Source organism: Gambusia affinis, linkage group LG01, assembly GCF_019740435.1.
Source record: "Gambusia affinis linkage group LG01, SWU_Gaff_1.0, whole genome shotgun sequence".
Classification (NCBI taxonomy): domain Eukaryota; kingdom Metazoa; phylum Chordata; class Actinopteri; order Cyprinodontiformes; family Poeciliidae; genus Gambusia; species Gambusia affinis.
Genome location: NC_057868.1, coordinates 33,206,404 through 33,234,165, shown reverse-complemented (window position 1 = coordinate 33,234,165; position 27,762 = coordinate 33,206,404). Strand labels below are relative to the sequence as shown.

Genomic DNA, 27,762 nt, shown 5'->3' with positions numbered 1-27,762 from the left:
AAATGTGTTTGCGATTGTTGCTCCTCCGCCTGTGAAGGATAAAGCCTCAGCATTGGGTTTGGGCTCCCTGTTAGCATTCATTCTATCCTCTCCTTTCTCCGTCTCCCTCTGTCTCTGTGTCTCTCAGTCCTCCTACTCCCTTTTTTCCTCCTATTCTCTTTCTCCTCTTTGTCTACTCCACACACTCCGTCTCTTCCTCCCCGACTGGATTTTTTTTCTTGCTGTTTCCTTGGTAATCATATCTCCCCTCCTTTTCTTTCTTCTCTCCTCCCTAACTCTTTCATGTCTCCTTGATGTGTGCTCCTCTCCACCTATATGTGCTCTGCCTCCTCTCCCCCTCACCCCGTTCCTCTCCCTCCTTCATGTTTCCATACAGGCTGAATATTTTTCTCAATAACTCACTCTCAGTCTTTCTCTCCATCCGTCTCCTTTTTTCACTCCTGCACTCAGTAGGACCTGTCATGATTTACAGTTCCTCTCAGCTCCTCCTTGCTTACACTGGAGATATTAGAAATTTTGAGTGCCTATAGATCACCGCAGGGGGAGAGGGCATGAGCGTCTGCTAATCAGCCCTAACAAAGCGGTGCAGCATTACAAATCTGGGCTCTCTCCCACAATTAAGCAGCACATCCGCCCGGTATAATACGCGGCAGGGAAGCCGGGTCCCTGACGTCATCTTCACCGGGTCTCCGCTGTGCGTGTGTGTGTGTTTAGGGGAGAAACTATAAGTTTGATGTTTGCTCTCATTAATGCAAAGGACGCACTCCCCTTCTCTGCACACTTCCATCCTTACCTTTTTCAAACACAAGTGAAGGTTAATCAGCGGTCTGACAGACTCACGCACTGCCATTGGGATTTAATAAGCAGGATCAGTCTCACAAAGCTACGCTGTGACTAATTTGTTATTACGATAAGAAACTTGTTTGCCTTTTGTTGGGTTTTTGTTGTACCATGAACATTTCTGTCCCTGCAGTCATCTCTCCTGTTGTTCTTAGCGGTAGATGCGTACAGATTCTGTGTTGACACCTCTTTGGCCATTCTCCAGCACATGCATTTGTGTTTCACTAAGAGATCAGGCCCAGGAAATTCTCCCCATACTCAGCTGTTTTCCGCGCCCACTGAAAAATGACAGCTAAAGTGTAACCTCTGACCCCTTGTCTCTACAACCTCTGTGCTGTGTCCATTACTCAACTTTTTAATGGAATGAAGAGCCTGTCGTATTTGACCTAGCTTGTAATGCTAAGAGATGCACATTACTCTTTGCTGCAAGACATTTTTCGCGTGTCTCTCCCAGACAGGTGATCTGTAGGTCAGCTCAAAGGTGAGGCGATAAGGAAGTGTTGTCTTAAGATAGAGATCTGGAATCCTTTGCAGTTTCATCTTTTGCATACAGTGCCAGTGAAAGTCTGTATATGATTACTGAGGGCAGGAACGCTTTTATTTTGGTTGTGTTGGAACTGTTCTGCTTTTCGGGTGGAATTTCACACATTTTCATTGATCTTCAAAGATCAAGAAGTGAGTTCACAAGTTTGAATGGGTTGTGAATTTTCTGTAATCCACACATGGCCAAATTTGTAGATAAATACTGCTTTGAATGATCAGGTCTGACACTCTGGTGCTTCTCACCTCACTTAAAAGTGTCTAGAGTTGAGCGCCATTCACCAACTTGCTCTGCAGGACACTGCTCACAGAATTGACTGCTAGTGACTCTAGTACATTGCACAAAGTGGATGAAATAACAAAAAAAAAACTCAAATAATCTTAGTTTTCATCTCAAATCAACATATGATTGAAACTTTATTAAGTCATCAAGAACAGCTGAACCAAACAACAAAACTGGTTTAAAACAGGTCAATAATTAAACAACAGAAATGGACTTCCTATTTAAGGATGGTGGTAAAGTGGTTTGTCTGCAACTGGCAGGTGGACTTTTCACCAAATATTAGTAAAGTTTTATTTAGAATTACATGAAATCATGTGGATAAGAACAAATCCACAATGACTCCAAACTTGTGCATCCAATAGATTTTCTAAGTTCATCAGCATTGTCGTTATGTGGTTTGAATGCATTTCGGAAGATCCACAATTAATATTCATGCCCATGGTCAGTGGATGCAAATTTGTTTTTACCTGCACTGTATAAACTTAGCATCAGATTATAAAGTCTCATCTGTCACATTCACAGGTTTTTCAGACCTATTATGCATATTGTTCTTTGTGTTCTTAGAAAGAACAATCCTTAACAATGCTGATGCTGACCGTGGCAGCATGGCTGCAGATTTAGTTAGTAATTCATCAAGTCCATGTTCTTCCATGTGAAGCAAAGTCAATAAGGAGAGAAGAAAGATAAGAAAAAGGGAAAAAGTGGAAAAGAAATGTTTCTTACCATTGCATGTGTAGGACTCTGTGAACAGTGTGGGTACTATAAAAGAACACAGATTGACTTTTGAGAAGCTGACAGAAGAGCTACAAGGTTTCCCGAGCTTTCTTTTGTTGACAGGCATCAATGCCTTGACTGCTGTTGTATGCTGAGGTCAAGGCAGACCTTACTGGACTCGTTGTGAAGTGTAAAAAAGAAATCAGCCTGACATATTTGCTCGTCTGCAAAAGCTTTTTAAACTCTCTTTTTGTGTTACTTTCTCAACATTTTTTTTTTTTGCCTTACTTAAAGGCCCTGACCTCACTTCTCTGGAGATATTTGTTAAACACGTTAGTTTTTTTCCATTGAAAAAAATTTCCCCCCAAATCTTTTGCAATTTTATTGACACATCTGCCAATGCACTTTTCTTCCCTCCTATAGATCTATCTATGCCTACCTTTAGGACAATTTATTCCCACAACTACTGGTGATTCCAAGTAGTTTTCATAATACAGTCACAGTCTACAGAAAAAGAAGTGATTATGTGACTCCAATAAAGGTCATCCACCAATAAAAGATCACTGGCAATTATTATGTATTTATAATCTCCTTTTCATAAAAGTATTCTGAAAATTTAGAGCTGCAATGAATAGGAACAAGGTTTAAAATGAAGAATATATAGTTAGATTAAATTATGCTTTAGATTTTAAATGTTTCTCAGCCTCAGTTTGCTCAAATAGGAAGAAATTATTTGAGCAAACTCAAAAATTTAAAAGCATGGTTTTGAGTGGTTTGTGAACACACACATTCACATTCTTCATAACTAAAGACAGTAATCTTTTATTTGTCATGTTGTGTGCTGGATGCTCCTCCCACCACCACATTGTGTTAGTATTTTTTCTTTATATTATATTACAGTTTATATGTTTAAGTTAGTTATTTCATCCGTCCATCCATCCATTTTCTGTACACCCTTCTTCCCTAATGGGGTCAGGAGGGTTGCTGGTGTCTACCTCCAGCTACGTTCCGGGCGAGAGGCGGGGTTCACCCTGGACAGGTCGCCAGTCTGTCGCAGGGCAACACAGAGACATACAGGACACACAACCATTCACACACACACTCACACCTAGTGAGAATTTAGAGACCAATTACCTTGACAGTCATGTTTTTGGACTGTGGGAGGAAGCCGGAGAACCCAGAGAGAACCCACGTATGCACAGGGAGAACATGCAAACTCCATGCAGAAAGACCCCGGGCCGGGAATCGAACCCAGGACCATCTTGCCGCAAGGCAACAGCTCTACCAACTGAGCCACTGCGCAGCCCGTTAGTTATTTCATTTAGACATATATTTTCTAATGGGTGCACACTTTAGTTAATGTCTGTCTGAATGGTTTATTTAAACTTGTTTTTTGTTTGAGGTGCTGCTGATTCAAACCAGCTGGAGGAGGAAACCTGGAGCGTACCATTTGTTTTGAAAGACTGAAGGGGGAGACTTGTTTCAAGTTGTTTTTAATTAGTTAATTTTGTCACTTAAATAGTCACTTATTATTGTTTCTGCTAAGTAAAAGTTAGTTTTGCTTTATTTGTTTCATAGAATGCTTAAGTTAATTTTGTATTTATTTATTCTTTTGTTATGTGGTGCCTCCCTCAAGTGGTAGATTTAGGTTACTCCACCCCTATTTAAGCAGCCTTTTGTTCTTTGTTTGAAAGGTCAGTTTTGTTTGTATTCAGTTAGTGTTCAGTTGACCTCAGTTAAATTGGGCCCAAAATTGTTTTTTTTTTTCTTTTTGGATTTATTTTTGCATTAAATCTTTGTTTTGTTTGCTATTTGGAAGAATTAAATTGAATTTTTTCTACTTTGAACACTTTTTGTCCTCGTTTGAGTCTGGTCCCTCACATGTTGGTAGCAGTATAGTTGAATAAAATGTGTGATTTCTGAAGGAGCCAGTTGTTTTCGCTATTTTTTTTCGTTCTTTTTAACTTATTTGTTTTCTGACATTGCTGTCAATACACCTTTTTGTGTGTATGTCCTCGCATGTTGGCAAATGGTGGCACACGACATAGAGCCATTAACTGAGCCTGCCCAGCCCCCGTCTGTGTCTGCTTTAACCTTGGCCAGCAGGCTGGTGGAGAGGGAAAGTAATTCTAACCTTAAAACCTGCTGATTAAAGCTAGTTTGGTGGAATTCGATTCCACTTAATGCCTTTGGCGGAGAGCCCAGCTGGCTAGCATTAGCATCAACAGACACTGTGTCTTCAGTCAGGGAGACAGACGTTCATGGGCTTGTGCGCAAGCCTCCTCTTGCATGTACAGAAGCATGACCGTAAGCTCCTTACCCCCTTGTCCATCATTTGTATCTCTCTGTTCCCCTTCTCTGTCTGTCATACTCCTCATGTTTTCTTCCTGCAGCAAAATAAAAATCTCCCAGCAACTTTATTGTTACAGTTTCCCTTTGCCTGAAATGCATTCTCTTTCTTTTGTTCTTAATTAGTTGGATTTTTTTTTTTTCTGCTCTTCAGAAATGAAGTGAAACAGAATTATGTTTTTAGCGCTACAAGTGGTCAGGGGTTTCTCTCAATCCGCCTCGGTCCTGTTATTGTTTTTCTTTTGAACTTGATGTATGGCGGTGTTTACATGTCCAGTGTGGCTAATTAATTCTCCTCCTCTGAGCCTGTTTATCAAACGTTTCTGTTTATTTTACAATGAGCTTTCTATTTTTAGGGCCAGTCATTTCCATAACACATGCCTTTTCTTCCTGAGCACCAATTGTTTGGCGTCGTTGAAGAATTTAGATTTGTTCTCCATTTTCTGCCCCCCTTTCAGCTCGGGAGCAGCCTGCCGATTCATTTTGTAGTTTGCTCAGTTTTGACTGATTTAGAGGCTGCAGCTGGTCTGATGCAGAAGACTGGGGAGAAAAATCTAATCCTCCTTTGATTTATTATGTATAATGTCTAATCAACAGTTTCTTAAGGCTGAAGATGCATTGAAAAATTATACTGCTACAATTCCACAAGTTGTAGCCTATTTAAAGGCATGTAAAGGAAGAATTTCTTTTAAAAAGGGAGGCAGTAGCTGGTGTAAGATCCACTGGGCCGTTCCAGAACGACCCATTTCTCTCTAAATCAAAATGTAAGTGATATCCTGCATATTATAGGCATTCTGGGCATAGTGCCACCCTACCAGACACTATGGATAATTTGATTCCCGCCGAACGATCGGAGAGAGTACAGCAGAGTGTATTGACAGTAAAGACAGCAGGTGAGATACAGAGCATTATGGTATCAGTCGAAAATGAGCTCATCCTCCAAACTGGAAGTGGCACTTTTCTGCGGTAAGTCATCCAATCACATCTGTTTAGAGCCAGAAATCGTGGTCTGATCAATAGTCATCATGGATGCTGTCGATGGTCGGGCTGGTTTGAATTTTGCATGGTTCATGAATCTCTATTGTGTATGGATTTTGCGTTGCCTTCACGGATAGAGTTTGATAGTGCCGTCTGATTGGCTGCAGTGTGAGCTCTATTTATGCTGCTGCGCCCCAGGCTGTATCACCTGCCCCAGGCATCCATGTGAACAGACATATGCAAACACACACACACACACGCACGCAGGATCCCACCCGCACACACAAAATGATACATTACCTCTAACGAAGCAGTGAGCCAGAAGTGACTTTACCAGGTGGGTGTCCATCTCAACAAATATATAATGGTTCAAATCAAGTCATTCAATCCAGTGAATTCTGACAAATTTACAGAATACCCAGTAGAGAATATTTATATCCTGAGTGGTAATATGTTGGAACAAATGCTGACTAAGGACACAAGTCAAATATGTGTCAAAGTGGAGAACTATCCTTGGAAGAAGCGAATTGGTAAAGAGTGTGTCTTTTTTTTGGATGGTAAAAGTTAAACTAGCTATTCTTTTTATTTGTATACTAATAATAGCAAAGCATGTCTGCTTTTCCTGCTGGGACTGACAATCAACCCAAAAGACAGATGTGCTGCAGCCTCTGACAGTGGAATTTTTGCATCACGGCAGGAAAACAGCAAATTGCCAGCATAAATAAGGTGCCACGCTCTGATTAGGACTGTTTTCACACATCATTATGGTCTAATGAGAGAGTTTCCCTTCCCTCAGTCTCACTCTAACTGACTTGCCAGCTTTGCCTTCACCGACGTTTCATTTTACAAACCGATCTCTGGCTGTGTCTGACACCTGCCAGCTGTGATAGATAAATGTAAGCGCAACATCGTCGGGGCACCGAGCTTTCCAGGCTCGATGTGGCGGTAGCCGCCACAGGCCTTACAAGTAGCAAGCAGCTCTTTAAATAAACTGTTTGCCCTGGGTGAACTGCATTCCAGCTCCACTGAAGATGACTCCCCAAGAGGAGGGAAGTAATACCCTTTCACCGGGCTTCATCACCATTTCATCGCCTTGACCACTTGCTTAAGTGACAATGCATAATGAATTCGCTCCATGATGACACGCGGTGCTTTTTCATGCTGTCTGGACTGACAGCAAATAAATACATTATGGTCATACTTCTTGTGAATTATTCTGTTAACTGTTCTAAATCATTTTTCTGTGTCTCATTTGCACACATGACAGCACACTAACAAAACATTCAGATTAGTGACACCGTGTCTGTGTGTGTTCTTGCCTTTGCATTTGCAAATGAATGAGTCTGAGACCACATGTATTTTTTTCAATGTCTTCATACCACTGTACTGAAGATTTTCTAAATTACATGCTGGGAAAGTGCAGTTTTTATGAGAGAATTTGTGTGTGTATAATTATTGTTTAATTGCTTGCCCTGCAATGTGCTGTCATCTGTCACAGCCCATAGACAGCAAATAATGGTTCTTCTGCCGTCACTTTGTCACCCAGAAGCTCAGCATGCAGAAAGCAGCAGAAACACCAGCAACTGATATGCACTTTGAATTACTGATAAGTGCTTGGGGTTGATGAGCGGTGCATATACGGGGGTGTGGGTCTATATACAGCGCCGTGCGAAAAGATTTGTAGCTCTTAAACTTTTCCCCATTTTGTCACATTACGTACTTGATTGTGTTCTATGTGAATTTTTTGTGACACACCAGCATGAAGTGGAGTGTAGCTGTGGAGTGAAGGGAAAATGATTCAGGCCTATCACTACTTTCTGAACCATCCCAAGGCAATGCTTTAGGAAGCCACTTTTCGCTGCAGTTGTAGCAGTTATATTGCTACCAGCACATCTGAAGACTGTTTTTTTTTTTTTTTTTTTCAATTCTTATTTCCAAAAAACATCAACAAAACATCAGCCAGATTGGATGGTGAATATTTCTGAACAACAGTTTACAAGTTTTCCCAGATATTCTCAATGTAATTTAGGTCTGGACCTTCATGTTGTTGACTCTCTCCATCAACATGATGTCACTAGTGTAATACAAATACTTAAGTATTTACGTTAATGTATTTTTGTCCTTTTCCTATCAGATTATCGTGTTTGGTGTGTTCCCTTTGAAAGCTTTTAACAAACTACAAACAGACAGGTTTCTTTTTGACTGTTAGCAAAAAGCTGCAAAACTAATATATTGTGTCAGCTACAATATAAGCAAAAAAGTACACATATGTGGAATCTAGTTAGACTTGTGAAGGTTATAGCATTGGATTTTAACAGATAGGCATAGTAAAGGGGATTGTATTTAAATACTAAATTAAAAAAAAACTAAAATAATTTCCCTTCCACACTTACAATCATACTCTACTTCGGGTTTCTTCAATCATATTTTATAAATATGCATGATGCTGTCACCAACAGCACAACAATGTGGGTATAGGATTTATTTATTTATTTGTTGCTCCTCCGATTGTTTTTGTACTTAAGACCTTAGAAATAGTGAACTAGTAAAAGGTTCCCAGGTTGGCGTTGTGTTTAATGTCTACTGTATATTGGCACTGACAGCTTCAACTGTTGTGTTACGCTTTAAGCTGCTTGTTTGTCTGCCATGCCGCTTTGTGTCATTGAGTAATGGGGGCAAATAGAGGGGAAGAAGAGCAGCCCCGGGGCTAATTTATTCACTCCCCCATTCACCCCAGTCACTTAGGCTTGTTGCGCCAGGAAACCTGTCAGTCGTGTCGAGCATGTCAAACCGGCGTAATACTGTCCAGCTGCAGGTCACTCTCAGGGGGCCAAGCGCTCAAGGCTAGAACAATATTGACCCTGATCTGTGAGTAACTGCTCAGGAGCCGGAATTAGGGATACAAAACATTCAAGTGCCTTTTTTCTTTACTTTTTTTTAAAAAGAAGAGTCAGCTTTCTTTATCATTTAGTGTTTTATTCATGCAAAAACTCTGCAGGGCTGCAAAGCCAAAGGCACACTCATGAGGATATCTGAAGTGACGGAAGTAGTCCTGAACTTTCGCTTAGACATTTTTTCCTAGTTTACTTGGTGACACCATGCATCCATCCATTTGACCATCCACGTGCTCAAACTTAGCAAAGGTTCTTATCTGTGTTTAAAATGACTAAAAAGACTGAGATCCATGGAAACAGAAAATCTTTGTCGATAAATGTACAGACTTTGCTATAAAAATATGAAGGAACCCACAATTTATTCTGTTGGTCAGTAATATCATCAATCAAGCAAATAAAAGCACATAAAATAAGTTAAGTAGGCCACCAAAATTAAATTCACTTGCCTTAAATGTGCAATTGATCCTAATCTACTCCGTAAAAGTTTGCTATTCCATATTTGCTGTCAGAATAAATGCAAAATTGCCATTGTATCAGCATTTGTGTTGGCACATAATGCTAAGTGTCGAAGAGAAAAGGTTGGCATTTCTACTTGTAAGCACCTTTCCCAAAACTGTTGCAGAACATGACAGTAGTGAAACTGTTTTAGGCATCATAGATCAGTGCACAGCCTTGCATCGGTAATCCCTTGAAAGCTGACAAAGCCCAGTTTATGACATAAATAGTCACAGAGCTGCAAAGTACAAATGTGTGTAGCTGTGGTGGTTGTAACGTGATGTTCACTCCACTGTGGTTGTGGGAGGAAGCCTCTGTCCAACGCCAGCGTAGAGTAATGGATGGTAGAGTTATAGGAGTGGGAGGAGGCATACATCCTATACCAGACAGTTGTAATAGATGAGGGTTCAGCAAAAACATAAGAAAATGAGGCAGTCTGCAGGAGCGTAGCTTCTCAAACTCTCACAAACACACTTGGGGTGGTATTGAAATCAGCAAACAAATAGGTGTGAACAGAACAATGGAACACCTGGAGAACCAGAAAAGCTGATGGCGTCTGTGAATTGTTTTCTCTTTCTTGTGAATGAGCTGGACGCACACATAAACATGCGTATCTCTAAGATCTGTAAGCACTTTCTTAGCGTCATTATGCGTCCTTCCATCTGTTTGCCTTCCCTTTGTAGCCGTACATTCATCAGAGGGTTTGATGTTGGCAAATCAATGTTTATCCACCTCAGCGAGCCCTTCTCATTTTAACTAGGTTTTAATTAAACAAGACAAGCACAAAGAACACTTCAAGGCATCTATTTATCATTCCGTCCTCCGAGCAATGCAGCCCACCATCCCAATATTAAAACACTCTCCCTCATCCCTCCCACAGTGCCTGTCCCCTTGCCTCTGCTGCCTACTCATTCCCAGCGCCCCAGGAAACCCACCTCAACTTATTGAACATGTACAGTACAGCTGCTGAATATTGAAGCTCAGGTTAATGTCTCCATGTGCATGTCCGTGTGTGGAAGACAAGACTACACCTCTGTGCATATGTGTACATGCTCTGATATGGAGAAGGCAGTAATTTCTTATCAATAATTTAAACCAGAGAGGATTTAAGTGAAACTCAACCCTCTCAACCTGCGTGCTTGATCTGTTGCTCAAAAAGACTGGACAAACCCTGCTTTTAAATCAACCCAATTCGTCTAGCATACAATTAAAAACAAATCATTTGCAAAGATTGCATGCTACCACCCATATTACACCTTTTCCTGGTGTAGCTAAGGCTGGTTTGTCCCCCCACAAATTTTCAAGGGACTGAAATCAGAAATTTGGAATGGCAAATCATTGTCTTTGTTGTCCTTTGTAACTTCTTGGCTGCTTTTTAAATAATTTCTCAGTATAATAAATTTATTGCCTATAATTAACCAGGTGATAGCTGATCAGTGGTAAAATATTATAGATTGCTATAAATTAGAAAAAGTATAGCCTTCCCATTAGGTGATCCAGGGTCAGTACTGTGAATCTAACAAAGGACTGAAGAATGCAGCTCTGCTCCATCTCTTGGTGTGTGATGCTTTACTGCACTCACCTCTCTTGGCTGCTGAAGAATGTCTCCTGGCCTCTTCGCCAGATACCAGGGGGCGTTATCAACCCTGCCTTGCTCTTTCCACAGTAATGAGCCCCGAGACGAAGTATTATCTGTTTACGATAAGGATATTAATAACACTGTGCTTTAGTTATGCTCTGGGTTTCTCGGCAGGGTGAATTTGTTAAGAGTTCTTTCCAAGCATAATAAAACTCAGGCAGCATTGGTCCAATGTAAAAAGTGTTTTTAATTATAATTAAAAAAACAAGCAAACTTGAGATCTTGTTTCATGCTGTTCTAATCAGAAGTATACGTACACTCATAATCTTTGTCTTTTAATTCTAATTTTATTTCTTTCTCCAGTGTGTGATAATTATCTTAAAAAAAAGAAATTGATACACAAGTTTCACAGAAATTATTTCTACTGAGCTCATGATCAAAATGTTTATATGCAGGCTTCAATATTTACGTTAAACTTTTTTGATATGAATCTGGCGAGAAAACTTACTTGCGGGTTAAATGAATTTGGTGCATTCATTTAACCTCCGATGTCTAATCTCAAACAGGATTCAAATCCGGGTTTTGAGGAGAATTTTTAATGCCTTATTAATTGCTTTTATGATCCCAACCTCATGTATACTCAACCTGAAGAAACAGTTTGTAAAAGACAGATTTATGCTAAGAAAGAAACCATTGCACATCACCTCCACCATTTCATATGAGAAGTGTGGTCAAATGTCCAGATAGAAATATGTCAGAAACTTGTTGACGTGAAGGAACAGAAATCAGTAGCGTGTATGTATATATATGACCTTGCATGCATACATTTGACCCTGTGTGGATGAGAGAAAATCCATAATTTAAGCTTGTGACAACTTTGAAATGTTGTACGCCGCGTATCCATTCCTCTCTTGAAAGAAAGAATGGTTCAAGTGCATCATTAAAAGGCAAAACCTCACATGGTATGCATGCTGATGAGTGCAATCATCTAACAAGTCCAACTTTAACTTGACTTTACTTTATTTGAACAATAAGTAACTTTACTAGGGCATCCATAACAAGTCATACTACATCACTGCAAATGTTGCACATCCTCAAACCCGATGAGGCACAGGCGGGGACAAGCTTCTTTAGATCTTGTATGTTTAATGCCCCTCCACGACATTGCTGCTGTGCTGCCATGTTAGACGCTTCCATAAATTAGATGTTGTATTTTTCCGTGGTTGAAAGCATTCTGCTGCTGGTGCAAAGTTTACAAAGGACAATAATGATTTTTGTAGCTTTGACAGAGACAACCGAAAAATAATGACACGATCCAGCTTTTGGGTGGAAGCTGACAGTACCTGCCAACACCTTCTGCTCGTAAACATCATCGTATCCTTGTGCAAATAGAACAAAAAAAAGAAACACCTTTTGTAAGGGTGTCATGCATCTTTGCCTACAAGATATGTGATCTTGTAATTACTATTTTGGAAATAAAGTTCTCTATAACAAGTTATTGTAACACAAAGCTCATTAAAGGGGAAGTGCTGGTTATAAGTGGATGAAGAAAAAGAAAATATTGGAGTCAGGAGCAGGTACTGAGGAGTTCACTGGTGAATATCACCCTCTGTCTGCCTCGAGGTCATTGTCTTTGTTTTCGAGAACAATGGTTCTAGTGGGAGTTATGAGGTAGAAGGAAAAGGTCACGGGTTCAAAAATCACAGGTGTCACGGTCGGCTGAGAGGTCAAACCTTTGCCTTCTTCTACCTGTAATGTAATGCACTTTTTTCTGTCCCCCTTTCTCCTTTTCTCTGCCCTCCTTTCAGTGTCTGTATGGCTGCTATGTCCACTCCTCTATCATCCCCACCTTCCACCGCAGGTGCTACTGGCTGCTCCAGGTAAGGACTCCTCCTCTTCTCCTGCTTTATTTAACTCCCAGACTCTCCCCTCTCTCCCCCATTCACAAAAACCTGAACGAGTCACCAGATATCAGTTTCTATTAAGCCGAAGCGTTTACCTTTGACAGCCAGCAGGCAGGCATCAACTTATTCCTTCCCCACCTCCCTCTCTTCCTTCCCTTTTCCATCCCAGGCCTCCATTTCCCTTATCTTTCCCAGTCATTCTCTTTTCTGATGGCATTGCCCATACAAGCCGTCCAGCAGGACGGTATCTCAGTCCGCTAAAAGCTTTGCCATCTCCCCTGCCTAACAGCTTCGGTGATGGGCAGTAAAAGCCTGATGGAAGAGCTTCCCTTTACAGTACAGTGTGCTTACCATTGGTCGTCAAGTCTGCAGCCCGAGAGTGGTTGTAAATAGCAGCCCTTTGATCACCTTCCCCAATACATCTCATCGTTCTCCCCTTTGCATGGCTGCCATTACAGTGGGAGGATGCATGATACAGCCATTGACACACACAGCTTTAAGAGTGTGTAAACGCATTCACCAAGAATAGGAGTTTATGGAGCCAATGGGTCTCCCAGACTTTCGATGTCTACAGAGCATTTCAAAAGTGTTCAGACCCCTTCAAGTTTTTCACATTACAAACAGCAAATTCTGCATATTTTTTGGGACTTTATGTGATCGACCAGCGCAGCACAAAGAGCGGCACAATGCATTGAAAAGTGATCATCACTCCAACAGCAATATGTACAAAATCACAGCCGAAGACTATTATATTTTAAAGGGTATTAATTCACTTGCTACAAGTTATCAATATATTTGGCAAGCTGCTCCTGATGTAACGTGTTAATAAAAGTTATAACAAAAAAGAAGAGCAAGTGAAATGTTTCAATCACAATATTTAGCAATGGCATAACATTTTTGTGTAGCTTTAATACATGGTGTTATTTTATTTATTTATTTACTTACAAAAGAAAATATGAGTCTGTATTTGGCAGAGCACTGTTCAATCCATTATCTAAAAATGGAAAGTGTTTTTTTTGCAACAGCAAACCTGTCGAGCCACAGCCGTCCACATAATCTGACAGGTCAGGCAAGGAGAGCACTAAACAGTGAAGCTGCCTGGAGAGCCGTGGTAACTCTGGATTAACTCACATTTCTGGTGTTTAAATCTGTTGACAGTGTGGCAAAATGAAGGTCATTGTTGAAAGAAACACACAAAAAGTTCTGCTTGCGAAGGGGACACAGCAGAGCTCTGGTCAAAGATAAAAATGTAGCTTTAAAGGTCAGATGCCTGATGTATATGGTGGAAATTTAACACTCAAAGTCCAGATCTAAATCTATTTATCTATTGAAGTTTTAGTCCTTGATGTTCTCAATTCAATCTGATTGAGTTTGAGTTATTTTCAAGTGAAACATGGGCAAAATAGAAATGCATTTCTATCACAAAAACTACTGTTTTTATTTGTAATGTGATAAAATGTGAAACAGATCAAACATATATCTATGGGTCCTAGATGGAGAAACAACATGCTGAATAAATGAGGACTTCCACAAAATTTAAGATAAATGTTCCCAATGTGAAATTGCAAAGAAATGAGGAATTTCAATATCTATGTTTCAGCAATTCATAAAAAATTCAGAGTACTGAGGGAAATCTCAATACACAAGGGAAAAGATAAAAAAAAAAAAAAAAAAAAAAAAAAAAAAAAAAAGAAAGCCCCACAACAATGCTGCATGGTTGTGATTTTCTCGCCTTCAGGCAGCACTGCATTTAAAAGGGGCCTGATTTTTTTTTCTGTAAATTACAGCACTGGCTCAGGAACACAGGTTTTCACAGAAAAACAATTTGTCATTGCTTTTACAAATGCAGGGCAAAACTACCATTCAGACTAAACTGAGGATATATAATCAAAATCTTATAATAGTGTTTGTGTGAATTGGAAACAAAACAGTTTTTCTTATGCCTCTCAATAGGTTTCTTGATGGGGAAAAAAAATAGGTGTTATTTTGAATGGTGGGTGTTTTCTTGTGATGCACAAAATTCATTCAAAAGTAAATGAAATTTGTGTTTAAACTAACTATATTTATTTTGTTTATTCAAAATCAGATTATACATAGCATGACTTTAAAAGGAAAATGATCAAAGAAGAAAATCCACATTATCATAAAAACAATGATCAGAGTAACAACAGCATTCTCACAGCAGACTAAACTTCACAAGCCCCTCTACCGTGCTGTGTGGTCCCCTTCCAAGCTTTTCTTATTTCAGTGTGCAAAACTAATTATGCGATTTCTTTCTTTATTATACACGTACCCACTTGGTTATACTTTCAGCATATTATTAAAAAGTAATCTAGCTTTATTTATTGGAAAGGTTGTTAAGTGATCTTCTAAAGAAAACATTCAGTTCTTGTAACTCTCCACCTATATAATTAGCTGTGAAGATTGTGAATTATAATCTAGAGTCCGGGTATTTAAATTTGCTTCACAAATTTACAGTCATTGAAGTGTTTCATATTTTGTCTCATTACAACCTTCAACATTAAAGCTTTTGAATAGGATTTTATAGAACAGATTCACCTTCTTTGCAGTTTCACCAGTCTGTTTTTTTATATCTTTTTCATCTGACTTTTGCCCATTCTGTGTATAACAGTTAAGACAACCAGATTTGGGCATTGCATCCAACACCTGTTCTATCAACAGATTCTCCCACTTGGGCTTTGTGCACCCACTCCTCCAGAGTTATCATGGGGCTCTTGGTTGTTCCTCTTCTGTCTGTTTTAGGTGGACAGTCACATCCTCGAAGGTTTGGAGCCATCTCATAGCATTTCTTTTCTTTTCTGTTCAGTTAATGATGAGTACAGTGCTCTGTTTGATAGTGAAATGTTAAGATATTGCCCTATAATCTTCTCCACATCCCTGATACATCGTCTTCTGTTCCCTAATCTTCATCTTTAGCAAACTAATAGGCCATTCATAGAACTGCTGTGTTTATTATAGAATTAAATTACATACTAATGATTTAGGCAATTAGTTGCGTTGGATTTTATTTTGGAGTTTCAGAGTAAATAGGACAGGAGCAAATAAACACATATTTTTGCTTGTAAACTGGAAATGTTCTTTCTACTTTACACATATTTGTTGTGATATATCTCATTAAATTCCATTGAAATACATGGAAGGTTGAGGTTACAATTTGATCAAATGTGAGAAAAGTTCAAGGTGTGTTAACAAAACACTGCAAACATCAAATCACCTTCAGATTTCTCGCACTTCATTTTCCCATTAAAAACATGTGATAGTAGTGTGAAAAAATATATATATATATATATATATATATATTCAGGGTAACATGTAGTTGTCAGCTCAAATCTGAGAATGAAAATATTATTTTGGGCATGCTGCGGTGGCGTAGGGGATAGTGCGACCCACGTTTGGAGGCCTTGAGTCCTCGACGCGGCCGTCTTGGGCTCGATTCCCGTACCCGACGACATTTGCCGCATGTCTTCCCCCCTCTCCTGTCAGCCTACTGTCATATAAGGGACACCAGAGCCCACAAAAGACCCCCTGGAGGGGAGAAAAAGAAAAAGAAAATATTATTTTACCATTTGAAAACACGTGAACCTACCGTTTAGTTCCTTCTGAATGGGCGTGACAGGAGCCGTTTTACAGGGAGCCAAGCCAAAGTTTTTGTTTTACACAAACTGCACAGGGACATTCAGACACTCAAAAAAACAAAACAAAAAAAAAACAAAACACTTTTACACCCTGTACAACAAATGTTGGGGTCACTCTGGGTCACTCACTACATCCTTCATTTTCAACCTTTTACTGTTAGACATAAAGATGCAGTCATTAAAGTTTGAGAAGTCCGCTTAGATTGTTTTCCTCCTACTCCCATGCAGGATCTGATAGAAACTGCTTCGTGAATCCTTGGCTCTCGCCTCTCTCACTGCTTAGTGTATCTCCCAAATCCCGGAGTTGCTGCATATATGCACAGCTATTTATTTAAAGACAAAAGCAACCTCTGCTGCCAAATAAAATCTCCCAAACAAGCATTTTCTTCGGTGTGTTGCTTTCTAGGAAAGCCTGACTTACATCTCCATTCAGGCGATGTGTGCCAGGAACAAGGAGCCCAGTGGTTTTTATACTGGAGGTGCAGATTCCTGCAGCTGGACACCTCTGCCACTCTCCTCAGCTACAGTCTCTTTTTTTCCCCTCACTCTCTCTCTCTCTCTCTTTTTCCATATTCCTCGGAGCTCTGAACCCGCAGTGTTCCTAAGTCCCTGTGTACCATTTGCTGTGTCCATATGAGATTTGCAGGCAGTAGTCTGTCAACATCAGAGCGGCAAGGAGACTGGAGCTCCCAGAGCGGCAACAGGGAAAGGTCAGCAGTGAGTGAAAAATGTAAATATTCAGCCATCCGGCAGTCACAGAGAGAAAGGGATGAAAATAACTCCTATTACACAGCACCGACAGAGAGGGAACGCAGAGGACAGAGAGGGTAGAGGCAGGCTGTGAATGGGAGAGTCACATGGACTCAACTTTCAAAAAGTTAGGCTGGGAAAAAAATGCAACGGAAGGAGAGTTAGAGAGGTAGATTTTAAAGATTGAAGAAAAAAAGTATGTAAAAAAGGGAGAAACAGAACGGACAGAGGGAAGTTGGGAAAAAGTATTCTATGGAACAAGGGAGGGGTGGCTAACCAGGGGTGTGTGTGCCTCTTTATCCACTCCTTATCCACTCTTTATTGAGTCAAAGCCTGGGTAATGAGACAGGGGACAGGAATAAAGACCTGCAAGGGGGGTCTCCTCTCAGCCTGTTCATTTTCTTATGTTCTTTTCACCTCTCACTCTCAATCTGCTCATCCCTCCATCCCCCCGCACCACTACCACCTCCCGATGGCATTAGACCCCTTCAGAATGTCTGGCCCATTCCAGCAAATGACTAAGACTGGGGGAAAAAACAGTCACTGCAGTTACCCGGGGTTACAAAGAATGAATCCAAATGGCTGCTAAGAAGCGGAGCTGTGCAGATCGCTCTTAAATAAAGTCAGCATCGTAAAAAACCATCAAACAATCCTGTCATATTTTTTATCTTTAAATGTACAAATTTAAAAAGCTACTTTAATGCATAACATTTAAACGGGAATGTATTAAATACACAGGACATCCGAAAAGAGTTACTTTACCTCAGAAATTCAATTCTTAAAGACAAACTGTCTATATGAGTAGATTTATTACACACAGAGTGATGTAGTTTAAGTTCTTATTTATTTTCATTTTTGATTAAGGTCTACAACTTGTAAAAAATATTTCTGTAAAATAAATAACATTACATAGAACCACAGAAGGTAATTTTTAATACAGACATTATATGTCCAAGTTGTGACACACGGTCAGTGACACCGTATACAAGGAGCATAAATTATGAGGTCCATTTCCAAACGAGCCGGCTGTTCAGAGCGTTTGATCTACGTACTTGAATAGTTGTGTGGAAGGAGAAAACCTTGTAGAAAAAAGTGCTGAAGCAACAGAGCTAACACTCACCTTTAAAGGAGCCTGAAACAAGGCTGGAATTTGACATTGAAACTAATTTTTTTACTGGTTTTATGTAACACACATTTTTTGAGAAACAGATATTTGAGTTTCCTTAAATTCTTGAAATGTATCAGTTTGTGTGTAATCAGTCTATTAGAGTTTACGTTTTTAATTGATAACATAATATGAAATTTTTGATGATGCTGTGATTTATCAAGATTGCACATAAAAAAAAAGAAACCCTGATTGATTCGATTGTCCCTTTCTCTTGTTTAGTGCTAATCGAATGTAATTCCCCGCTTGTGGCTCTCCATCAAATCAGACAGTGGAGTTTTGTGCTGGCCCGCGGAGCCACGGAGGTGGGGGATAATTATGATATGATTTCGGAGGGGGTCTGAGGGAAAACTTCATTTGTCCCGCAGCCTGACTCAAACACAGAGAGGGGTCAATAGCCTCTCCCCGCTTTCCCCACTTTTAAAGAGGAGGAGAGAGGAGTGAGATAATGAAATGACTCGTAAGGCAGGAGGGAATGCTGACGACCTTGTTTCTTCAGAGCTATCACTTTCTCCCTCTTACCCCTCGCAGCTTAGGCCACTTTGCTCTGGTCTCTGTCTCACATGAATACATTATTAATACCATCATTCACCGCAGTTACATTTTTCCTATTACATTAGTCCTTCGGACTATAATGACTTTGGAACTACTTGAATTAGTATTATGCTGGAAAATGACTTGTCACTGTTGTCCCCCTGATCATTTCGGCACTATTAGACAATATTTCAGCAATTTTAATTTATAGACTAATTCAAAGGTTACCTAATTGGACAGGCAGAAGGATAACTTTGCGATTAAGGAGAGCCCTTAGTGCTTTAAGCTGAGCTGAGCTGTCCATGGTGCTGAAGCACTGTGCACTTTTTCCTCTCTTCTTCTTTTTTTTTTTTTTTACTTTTAGGCTGTATTACTTTATCAAACTACCTGAAGCCAGTGCAGCCAGCAGATCATGTACAGGGACCAACACGTGTACTCATCATGCTTCACACCTCGGCTCTAGTAAAGACAGAGGCCTCTCTCGTCTGCCTAATTGAATGAGAAATGTTGAGAAGCTGCTCTGCTGTGCGGGTCCATCGTTAAGGTGCGCGGGCAGGATATCCACAGCGGCCCGTGCCTGCAGGCTAAAGGCAGACAGATGGATATTTTATATCTATCAGAGTCCTCTATTCTTTCAGCTCAGTTGAGTTGCTTCTGTGCTGAGCGCTGGAAGACAGGTGCCTGACTCAGAACGGTTCAGGTGATGTGTGATGACGGAGCAGAGCTGTCAGGTCCAGATGCACATCAGATGCGTCCAGACTATGCAAGGCAACATAATGAATATTTCACCGAGATAAATCATGGATGAGCCCGGGCACCATTCTGTTGATTTCACTGAGCGGGTGGAGAGCCGGTAAAGTCTGCTGAGGTTCTGACTGGCTGTCTGCAACCTCAGGGCAAACGGAGGCTGTAGCTATATAATTGCCGTTAGCTATGCAGGCTGCTGTTTGTATCAAATGGAAATGCACCTCGACGGAGTCGGAGTTCAGATTCATAGTGTATGAATTTGACTTTAGCCAACGTTACTGCTAAATTCAGAACCTCAATGCTGGACTGAGCAAGAACAGGTGGCATCACATGCATTGGAAGAGTGTGTATGTGTAGGCGTGCGTGTGCGTGTGTGTGTGTGTGTGTGTTTGCCTACCTGTCAGCGTGTGCACATCCTTGTCTTTGTGTATCAGACTTTAGAGCTCACTACGGTGGGAGACCATGGAGGCTCTCTGCACCACGCTGCTCTTGGCATCCCCTTCTCTCTCCACCATGAGGAGAACAGCTGTTTCAGGAGCACGTTGGGGTGTGAGCCACGTCCCCGTGGCTCTACTGCCTCCCTCTTCCTCTCCTTTTGTGCCATCATGCAAACGTTACCCCCATTTCCACCCATTGTAGCTACATGTAGTTTTTTAAAAATTCCTCTCTGAGCACTTTTAAATAATTATACAAGTTTTAAAAGCAGTGACTTTGAGGCTTCTGTCTTCCAAACAAACAGAAGGTCACTCTCCTGCTTAATTGCGAGCCCCCCAGCTGATGCACCCTCTTTCAATACAATGAACGAGAGAGAAGTTGAGCAAACCTCTGGAGGCACGCTGAGCCTTCTCTCTTTGTGGCAGCCTGATCTGTTCCTTAGTGCCCGCGACCTTTTCCGTAGGCTTGTTGCCTGGCCCACCAGCACGGCCAATTATCACAAATCCCCCGCCGCATTTGTCTTGCCATTTTCCCTCTGCAGCCAAGGAGGCTAGCGTGGCCAAAGGCTCGTGCAGCCTCCTAACCGGCCTCGGTCCAGATGGAGAAACGGAGTCCCACAACAGGTATGTGGTGCTTAAATAATTCAGTTCTCCTGAAAGGTTAAGGCTCTGCCAGCAAGGCGAATTGACATTCATCCTGCTCTAGAGTCCTGCTCCCGCTCTCAGAAAGAGGAGACATCGACATGTTTACATTTTGTGACTTCAATATTGTTATTGACCCCAATATTTTACATGGTGTTCGTCTCTGCTTTGGGTTTATGGGCAAGATCAAATGGATGCAGAGCTGGAATCACGTGTCTGAGATCATATCGACTGTAAATGTAAAAAATATATATATATTTTGTCCATATTTAAGACATATATATACAGTGCCTTGCAAAAACATTAATTCTCCACAAAATTTCTACATTTTGTGAGTTTATTTTGTGAAGTACAAAGAAACTGAAATATGGCTTTCAAAATTTCTTGCTCTGAAAATGATGCATGTTTGACTTAAGTCACCCTAAAGAGCCAGTACTTTTTAGTTTTCAGTTACAGCTTCAACTATATTTCGGCACATTTTACTGCAGGCTTAGCATTTCTGGACTCTTACATTTTTGTACATTCTTTGCAACCAAAGCTTAAGAACATTCAGATTGTATGAGCTGATACTTCCAACTGATATTTATTTCCATCTTGTTGCCGTTTGTTTCTGGAGGGAAGTGGAGTAGGTTGTCATGTTTTATTGGTGCAATCATGTGACAATGATAGTGATGCAGCAGAGGATTGTGGGAAGTATAACTGAAGCAGTGGGAAAGTCAGAGGTTTGGTCATTTTTTCAAGATATGGTAGTGAAATATATATTATTTCAATGAATATTGGTTTTCGGCCAAAACAGCAAGATTAATGCCGGATATAAATATTCATCGAAACCATTCCATTGTAGCTCCGGCTGTGTATTTACAGCTTTCTGCTCCTGGAAGGTGAACTCAGTCTGAAGTCTTTTTTTTTTGCCTTTATTTACCTCCGTCCACCTTCCCATCAGCTCTGAACAGCTTCTCTGTTCTTACTAAACACAAGCATGCCCACAGCATCATCCTACCGTCCCTGTGTTTCACTGTGGGAATGGTGTGATGATTGTAATGTGCAGTCACTTGACTGGCAAACATATCGGAATACCAATATGTGTGACTGGAATGCCAAACAGTCAATGGGACTTAACGTTTGATTTGTCTTGGGAGTTGAAGAAAAGACATATGATGTGAGTTGAACGTTAGTTGCACATCAGAAACCAGTGATATATATTTTTAATCTTTCACCATTAAATTAAAATATTAACGTATTTTTCTCTATTTAATGACTTCAAACACTACAGGAACATGGTTTTTGATGGGTTTTATTACACTGGTGATGTGTGCCAGTGTTTTAGTCAGATTCAGACAATCAAAAATGTGAGTAAATAGTTTATATTTGCTGTATTCAGCTGTATTTTATGTGCTTATGAGATGTTAAACGCTGAACTTGGGGCTGGATGGTGAATTTGATTTCCTTGTTGTTTTCCCAACTAGAAATTCAAATAATATGACTTCTGAAACTGAGTAAACTGAGTACACTATTACTCTGAGAAAATCTACACAGAGTTATAATCTATTAAGTCATTAGCAAACTTTGGATAACAGTTGTTTTCATTTACTCTATATTTATATACTCAAAGTAAAGTGGCAACCCACACTTCTGGGGTTTTTTATATAAAACAATTTTAAAGTCTTTCTTGCTACAATCATGCTTTGATTAATGTTGATTCAACACTTAAAATCTTATGTGTTGAATATTTTGTGAGAAAATATCACAATTTTTTCCCTCTCACTCTCTACCAGGCCTTTACTTTTGTTTGATTTATCTCAGTGCGTGTCAAAAAGCAATGAAAAATCAGCGTCACAAACTTGCGCTGTTTCATACTCACGTCCAGCCTTTAGTCTGCCTGTGTCATTTCTGCAAGCTCAGGCGTGATGGCAGAGCCTTGCACGTGTCTCCCAGCTTCCCAGAGAACACTGGTCACAGCTAATGACCAGAACTGTCTGATTTGTCCTGCCCTGATTACTCCTCTGAGCCCCAATTAGTCGTGGATGAGGCCCGACATACCGACACAATCACTTGGATGTGAGGGACGGATGAGGCAGGGAAAGACGGGATGGAGGTGAGGGTGGGAGACGGGGAAGTGTTGGGCAACAATTACGATGAGCAGAAAGGAGTTGGTATGAAAGCTCCCTTTGATGCGAGACAGGAGTCGTTGAAGCCACTCTGCATTCAGTCAGTTATCGATCTCAATTCCCCTTTAACCAGCCACCACTTTAACCAGCTCTGATTGAAATTTCTATAATTGGCAATTTTCATTGTGAAAATCTGTGTCTCTTGGGGAGGTTTGCTTCGTTTTGCTTTGAAAGAGGCTGATTTCTCTCTGGATTACAGATAAAGAGATATAGGAATGATATAAGATAAGAAAAAAAGAATCCAGCAAATGTGGTTCAATCAATTTAGTAGCTGAAGTGAGAGTGAAGTCCAGCAGGGCTCCGCAGTTTTTCATTATGATTCCAAAACACTGTCTTCGATTTAAAACTGCAATATTTGCTGCTTTTGCTGCTGGTTGACGCTTTCTCTTTACCCTTTCTCCTGGTCAACCCACCCCCATCCCACCTCTCCATCTGTCTCTATTTTGCAAAACCAGACTATCTCCTCAACATTACCGAGCTATCCGCTCTCTGAAAGTTTCAAAAAGAAAAAGAAAGAAACATTCTCTCCCTTTTGACCCACACTCCTTCTCTCTCGGCAGGGGGTGGTGGAAAAAGTAACTGTGAGCACATGTTCAGCCTTCAGAGTCACACTACACTTCTTTTAGTCTTTTATTTTATTTTTTTGAAGGGAGTACATGCCATACCGAACGCAAACACGCGCGCAAGATTCAATGGAACGGCTCTGCTCCCATCTCCGTCTGCTCTCCCCATCTCAAAATACGCCCACGCAAGCCAGTGAGGAGGAGGAGGGGAGAGAGAGAGGAAGGTAGAGGCTAGGAGAAGTGATATGGCGGGAGGGGAGGAAAACAAGAGGTGGCGGGGGCGCTTGGAGAATGGCGATTAGAATTAGAAGATTAGAAGTAGGAGATGATATCATTTGGTCGAGATGAGCGGGAGCAAATGAGCAGCGCAAATCACCCGGTGTTAACGAGCTGCCTCATAAATTACTGCGGCCACTTGAAGCCAAATCAGGGAACGTCTCTGAACCGCAGTGCTTTAACAATATTCAGGACTCTCCTCACACTTTATGAATTTATATAGTTTTTGTTTTCTTTTCATTGCCCCAGAGCTGAATATTGGCCTGGTGCAGCAGAATCATGGTGCATTTCTTTATAAATTGTGGGCTGTTTTAGACAGCCTCAGCGCCCCTCGTGTGGAATCCTAACCCTCATGCATTGTGCAGATGATAAATCCGCCTCCTGCCGCACTTCAACGGGGCACAGCAGAGCAACAGTGAAAATCATTTTGGGTTCTCAACAGACTTTGTCGAAAATTCAGCTAATGCTGTATTATTTTTCTGTTTACCAAATATACAGCCTAATACAAAGATTCTAGCAGAGCAGACAGCTTTAAAACATGCACGGGAAAAGGTTTCCAAATTTCTTTACAGATAAAAAACCAGGATCAGTGAGGATTCCCATTTGCAGTTGCGAATACACAACAAATATAAAGAAGGTAGCGTTTAGCCTCCCTCTGTGAAACATGGTAGTGGGCGCATCACTCTGTTCTAAATGATCCACATAGTGGTTTTATGGAGACTTCACCTACTATATGTGAAACCTTTTTACACTTTTTTGGTGAGAAAGTTGCTTCTCTTAGGGCCCAGATCATCCCCTCTGCTTATGACGCTTCAGTCATTGTGCCTTGTTCTGCTGTTCTACACAGCTTTGAATGTGTGACCTTGCAGTCATTGCAGGAGGTGGTTGGTCACTTAAGGCCAACTGGTTCTCCAGATGATGCTATTCCACACCAATTATTTAAAGAAGTTTTCCTTACTATAGGTCCCTCAGTCCTTGCTCTTGTAAATAGCAGCTTGTCCCCAGGTGTTGTTCCTAAAAACTCTGAAACATGCAGTTCTGCAGCCTTTACTTAAGAAACTGATTTTGGATCCTACTGTTTTGGCAAATTATAGACCTATTTCTAAACTGCCTTTTATTTCAAAAATTCTTGAGAAGGTAGTCTATATCAGCTAATGGCTTATCTTAATTAACTTAACATTTTATAGGTTTTTCAGTCCAGTTTTAAACCATTTCATAGCACAGAATCAGCTCTTTTAAAAGGTTTTAATGATATACTTTTAGCTACTGATTCTGGTGACTGTGTTGTTTTGGTGCTGTTGGATTTACCAGCTGCCTTTGATACAGTTGATCATGGCATTTTACTTTCTCGTTTGGAACAGTGGGTGGGCATCGGTCACATAGCTCTGGATTGGTTTAAATCTTATTTGGACAAGCGTACTTTTTGTGTCTGTCTTGATGCCCATAGGTCCCCCTCTGCTCCACTGTCGTGTGGTGTCCCACAGGGCTCAGTTCTAGGCCCTCTTCTTTTCTTGTTGTACCTCCTTCCTCTTGGCTCTATTTTTAGAAAATATGGGATTGCTTTTCATTGTTATACAGATATATTTACCACTAAAGAACGCAGACCCCACCTCTTTTCGGTCTCTGTTTTTATGTCTGGAAGATTTGAAGGCCTGGGTGGCCCTAAATTTCTTGAAACTTAATGAGGATAAGACAGAGGTAGTGATTTTTGGCAGATCCACTTTAGATTCCCTGACCAATCTTGGGTCTTTGGCCCAGCATGTAAAGCCGGTTATTACAAATTTAGGGGTCAAGATGGATGCTGGTCTTACGCTGGAAGCACAAATTAAAGCCGTTGTAAAATCCAGCTGTCTCCACTGAAGGCAGCTAGCCAAAGTAAAACCTATTCTGTCCAGACAGGACTTTGAAACAGTGATCCATGGATTTGTGACCACACGGTTAGATTACTGTAATGCACTTTATATAGGAGTCAATGATTTATATATTTCCCAGCTTCAGAGGGTACAAAATGCTGCTGCACGTCTTTTAACAGGTACACGAAAATGTGACCATATTTCCCCTATTTTAGCTTCCTTACACTGGTTGCCAGTACATTTTAGGATTCATTTTAAAATCCTTTAATTTGTTTTTAAAGCTCTTAATGGCCTCGCCTGTCCCTATCTGAGCTGTTACATTCTTACACACCCTCCCGTTCCCTCAGGTCAGCTGATCTGCTGCTTCTGAAGGTACCAACAACAAAGTCCAAGCTCAGAGGTGACCGTGCTTTTTCTGTGGCAGCTCCCAAGCTATGGAATGATCTACCTTTGGGCATAAGACAGGCCTCTTCACTTGTTGTTTTTAAGTCCCTTCTTAAGACCCATCTTTTTTCTTTGACGTTTGGCACAATCTGAGAGGTTACACTATGTTTTATTGTGTCTGTATGTATTTTACATTCCAATCTTTTCTATTTTATAATCACATTGTATTTTATGATTGTGTATAGCACTTTGGTCCTGTCGGTGTATAAAGTGCTTCATAAATAAAGTTGATATGGCATGTGGTTTTATATTTCTTTAATAAGAGTTAAATGAAGCATTTTTCTGGTAGGTATTTTGAGGCTACAAAAAGACTGAGAAGGAGATTCACCTTCCCACAAGACGACATCCCAGAGCTGCAACAAAATGACTTAGATCAAACTGTATTTATGTTTAAGATTTTTACATAACTGAGAATCTGAGACAGAGTCAATGTTTACAAATGCTCTAAATCCAATCTGACTCAGATTGAGCTGTTCTGCGTAGATTTTGTTAAATTGTGAGTTGTGGAAAGCTGAAAAAGACACACAAAGCTGTACAAAGTGCTGAATTTCAAAATGTTATATCTAAAAATTGCCAAACCATGTCTATTTTGTGATTTTTTTTTTTTATTTGTCTTACACATAAAATCTCCCTAAAATATGCTGAAGTTTGTGATTGTCTCATGGCTAGATATGAAAGGTTCAAAGGGCATTAAGACTTTTGCGAGGCATTGCAAAAATGTTGATTTTCTTCAAAATATAAATCCTAATTTTTTCAGCTTTCAGTTTTGTTTTGTTTTTTTTTTCCTAAAAATATTCAACTGAGATTTTAGCAGCTCAGTAAGAAAAAGTTCATGCTTTTTCTGTTCAGGAGGCCAAAAAAGTTGGATGTAGACACAGTATAATTTACAGTTATATGGGAGAACTTTCTCTGTGTTTGTGCTGTTAACATTCGAGAGTAGTCAGAAAAATATATATTTCTGTTTTAGCCAGGAGCCGAGCAGCAGGAGAGTGACTTGTACTGGCTGTGTTTTAAATATTACATGACTTCCTGATGGCAGTGTGCTGTCTGAGGTTCTGACTGGCCTGTATTGACCTGCCCAAATAAATCAGCCTTTCACCCCCACACTGTCCACCTCTTAGGAAACCCGTCTCCTCCATCCTTGCTTCATCCCCCTCTCCTTTTCCTGCCTGTTTTCATTTAACTCTCAAGCTTTACCTGTTTCAGAAGACGTCCGTTTATCCCTCTACCTCACGTCATGGTGCAACCCAATTTAGCATGCGTGTGTGTGTTTCCTCTATGTGGCGTTGCTCTTCTGCCAAAGCTCCTAACGTCATATGCGGCCTGGCAGGTGACAAATAGTTTTTTAATTGCTTGCACCAGGAAAATCATTAGTCTCTTCCCCTTCCTTGGTGGGACCAGGCAGGACGTGTGTGCAATAATAATAGCCCCACTTCTGTTTCCCATCTGCTATTTTTAGAACAGGTATTTTCGGGGGCCGTCTCTGTGTTTGTATGTGTACGTGTGAGTTGTCGGCAAAAGTGTGTGTGCGTGCGTGCGTGGGTGTGTGTGTGTATGTGTGGGCGTGCACATGTGGCCATACACAGGCGCAGTCAGGGTGGGCTAAATGGTCCAGAGGTATTTTTCCTTGGATGTGACGGAAGGAGAGTGTATTTGTCAACTCTGCTCCTGCCTCTCGAGAGTTTTTCTCATTGCTGTTGCAATTCCCAAGCCCCTGGGAGTATGCTGTTTGTCTCTGTGTATGTGTGAGTATTTTTTTCTTCTGCGTGTGTGTGTGTTTGTGTGTGTACCTCTGTGTCTGGCAGGTTCTGGCCCAGGCCATTGTGCTGTAGTGCATTACTGTAGCAATCCAGCGACACAGTGGCCAGGCAGATGAAGCCGTCCAGTTTATGGAGCAACCTGCAAACTCCAGCTGCTTTTGGTTGGGATTGTGCTTAGTGGTGAGATATAGTAT

At 40.7% G+C, this 27,762-nt stretch overlaps 1 protein-coding gene across 12 annotated transcripts in view; it reads left to right on the top strand.

The window, feature by feature from the left end:
- camta1a (calmodulin binding transcription activator 1a) overlaps positions 1-27,762 on the top strand; it is a 384,222-nt gene that overhangs the window by 287,415 nt on the left and 69,045 nt on the right. For all 12 annotated transcript variants that reach the window (XR_006372058.1, XR_006372059.1, XM_044131220.1 and 9 more), the window contains one exon: positions 12,481-12,552. Coding sequence is in view for 10 of the 12 variants with exons in the window: in XM_044131220.1 (XP_043987155.1) it covers positions 12,481-12,552 (72 nt within the window). In the remaining 2 variants the exon portion in view is untranslated. The remainder of the gene's footprint in view (positions 1-12,480; positions 12,553-27,762) is intronic.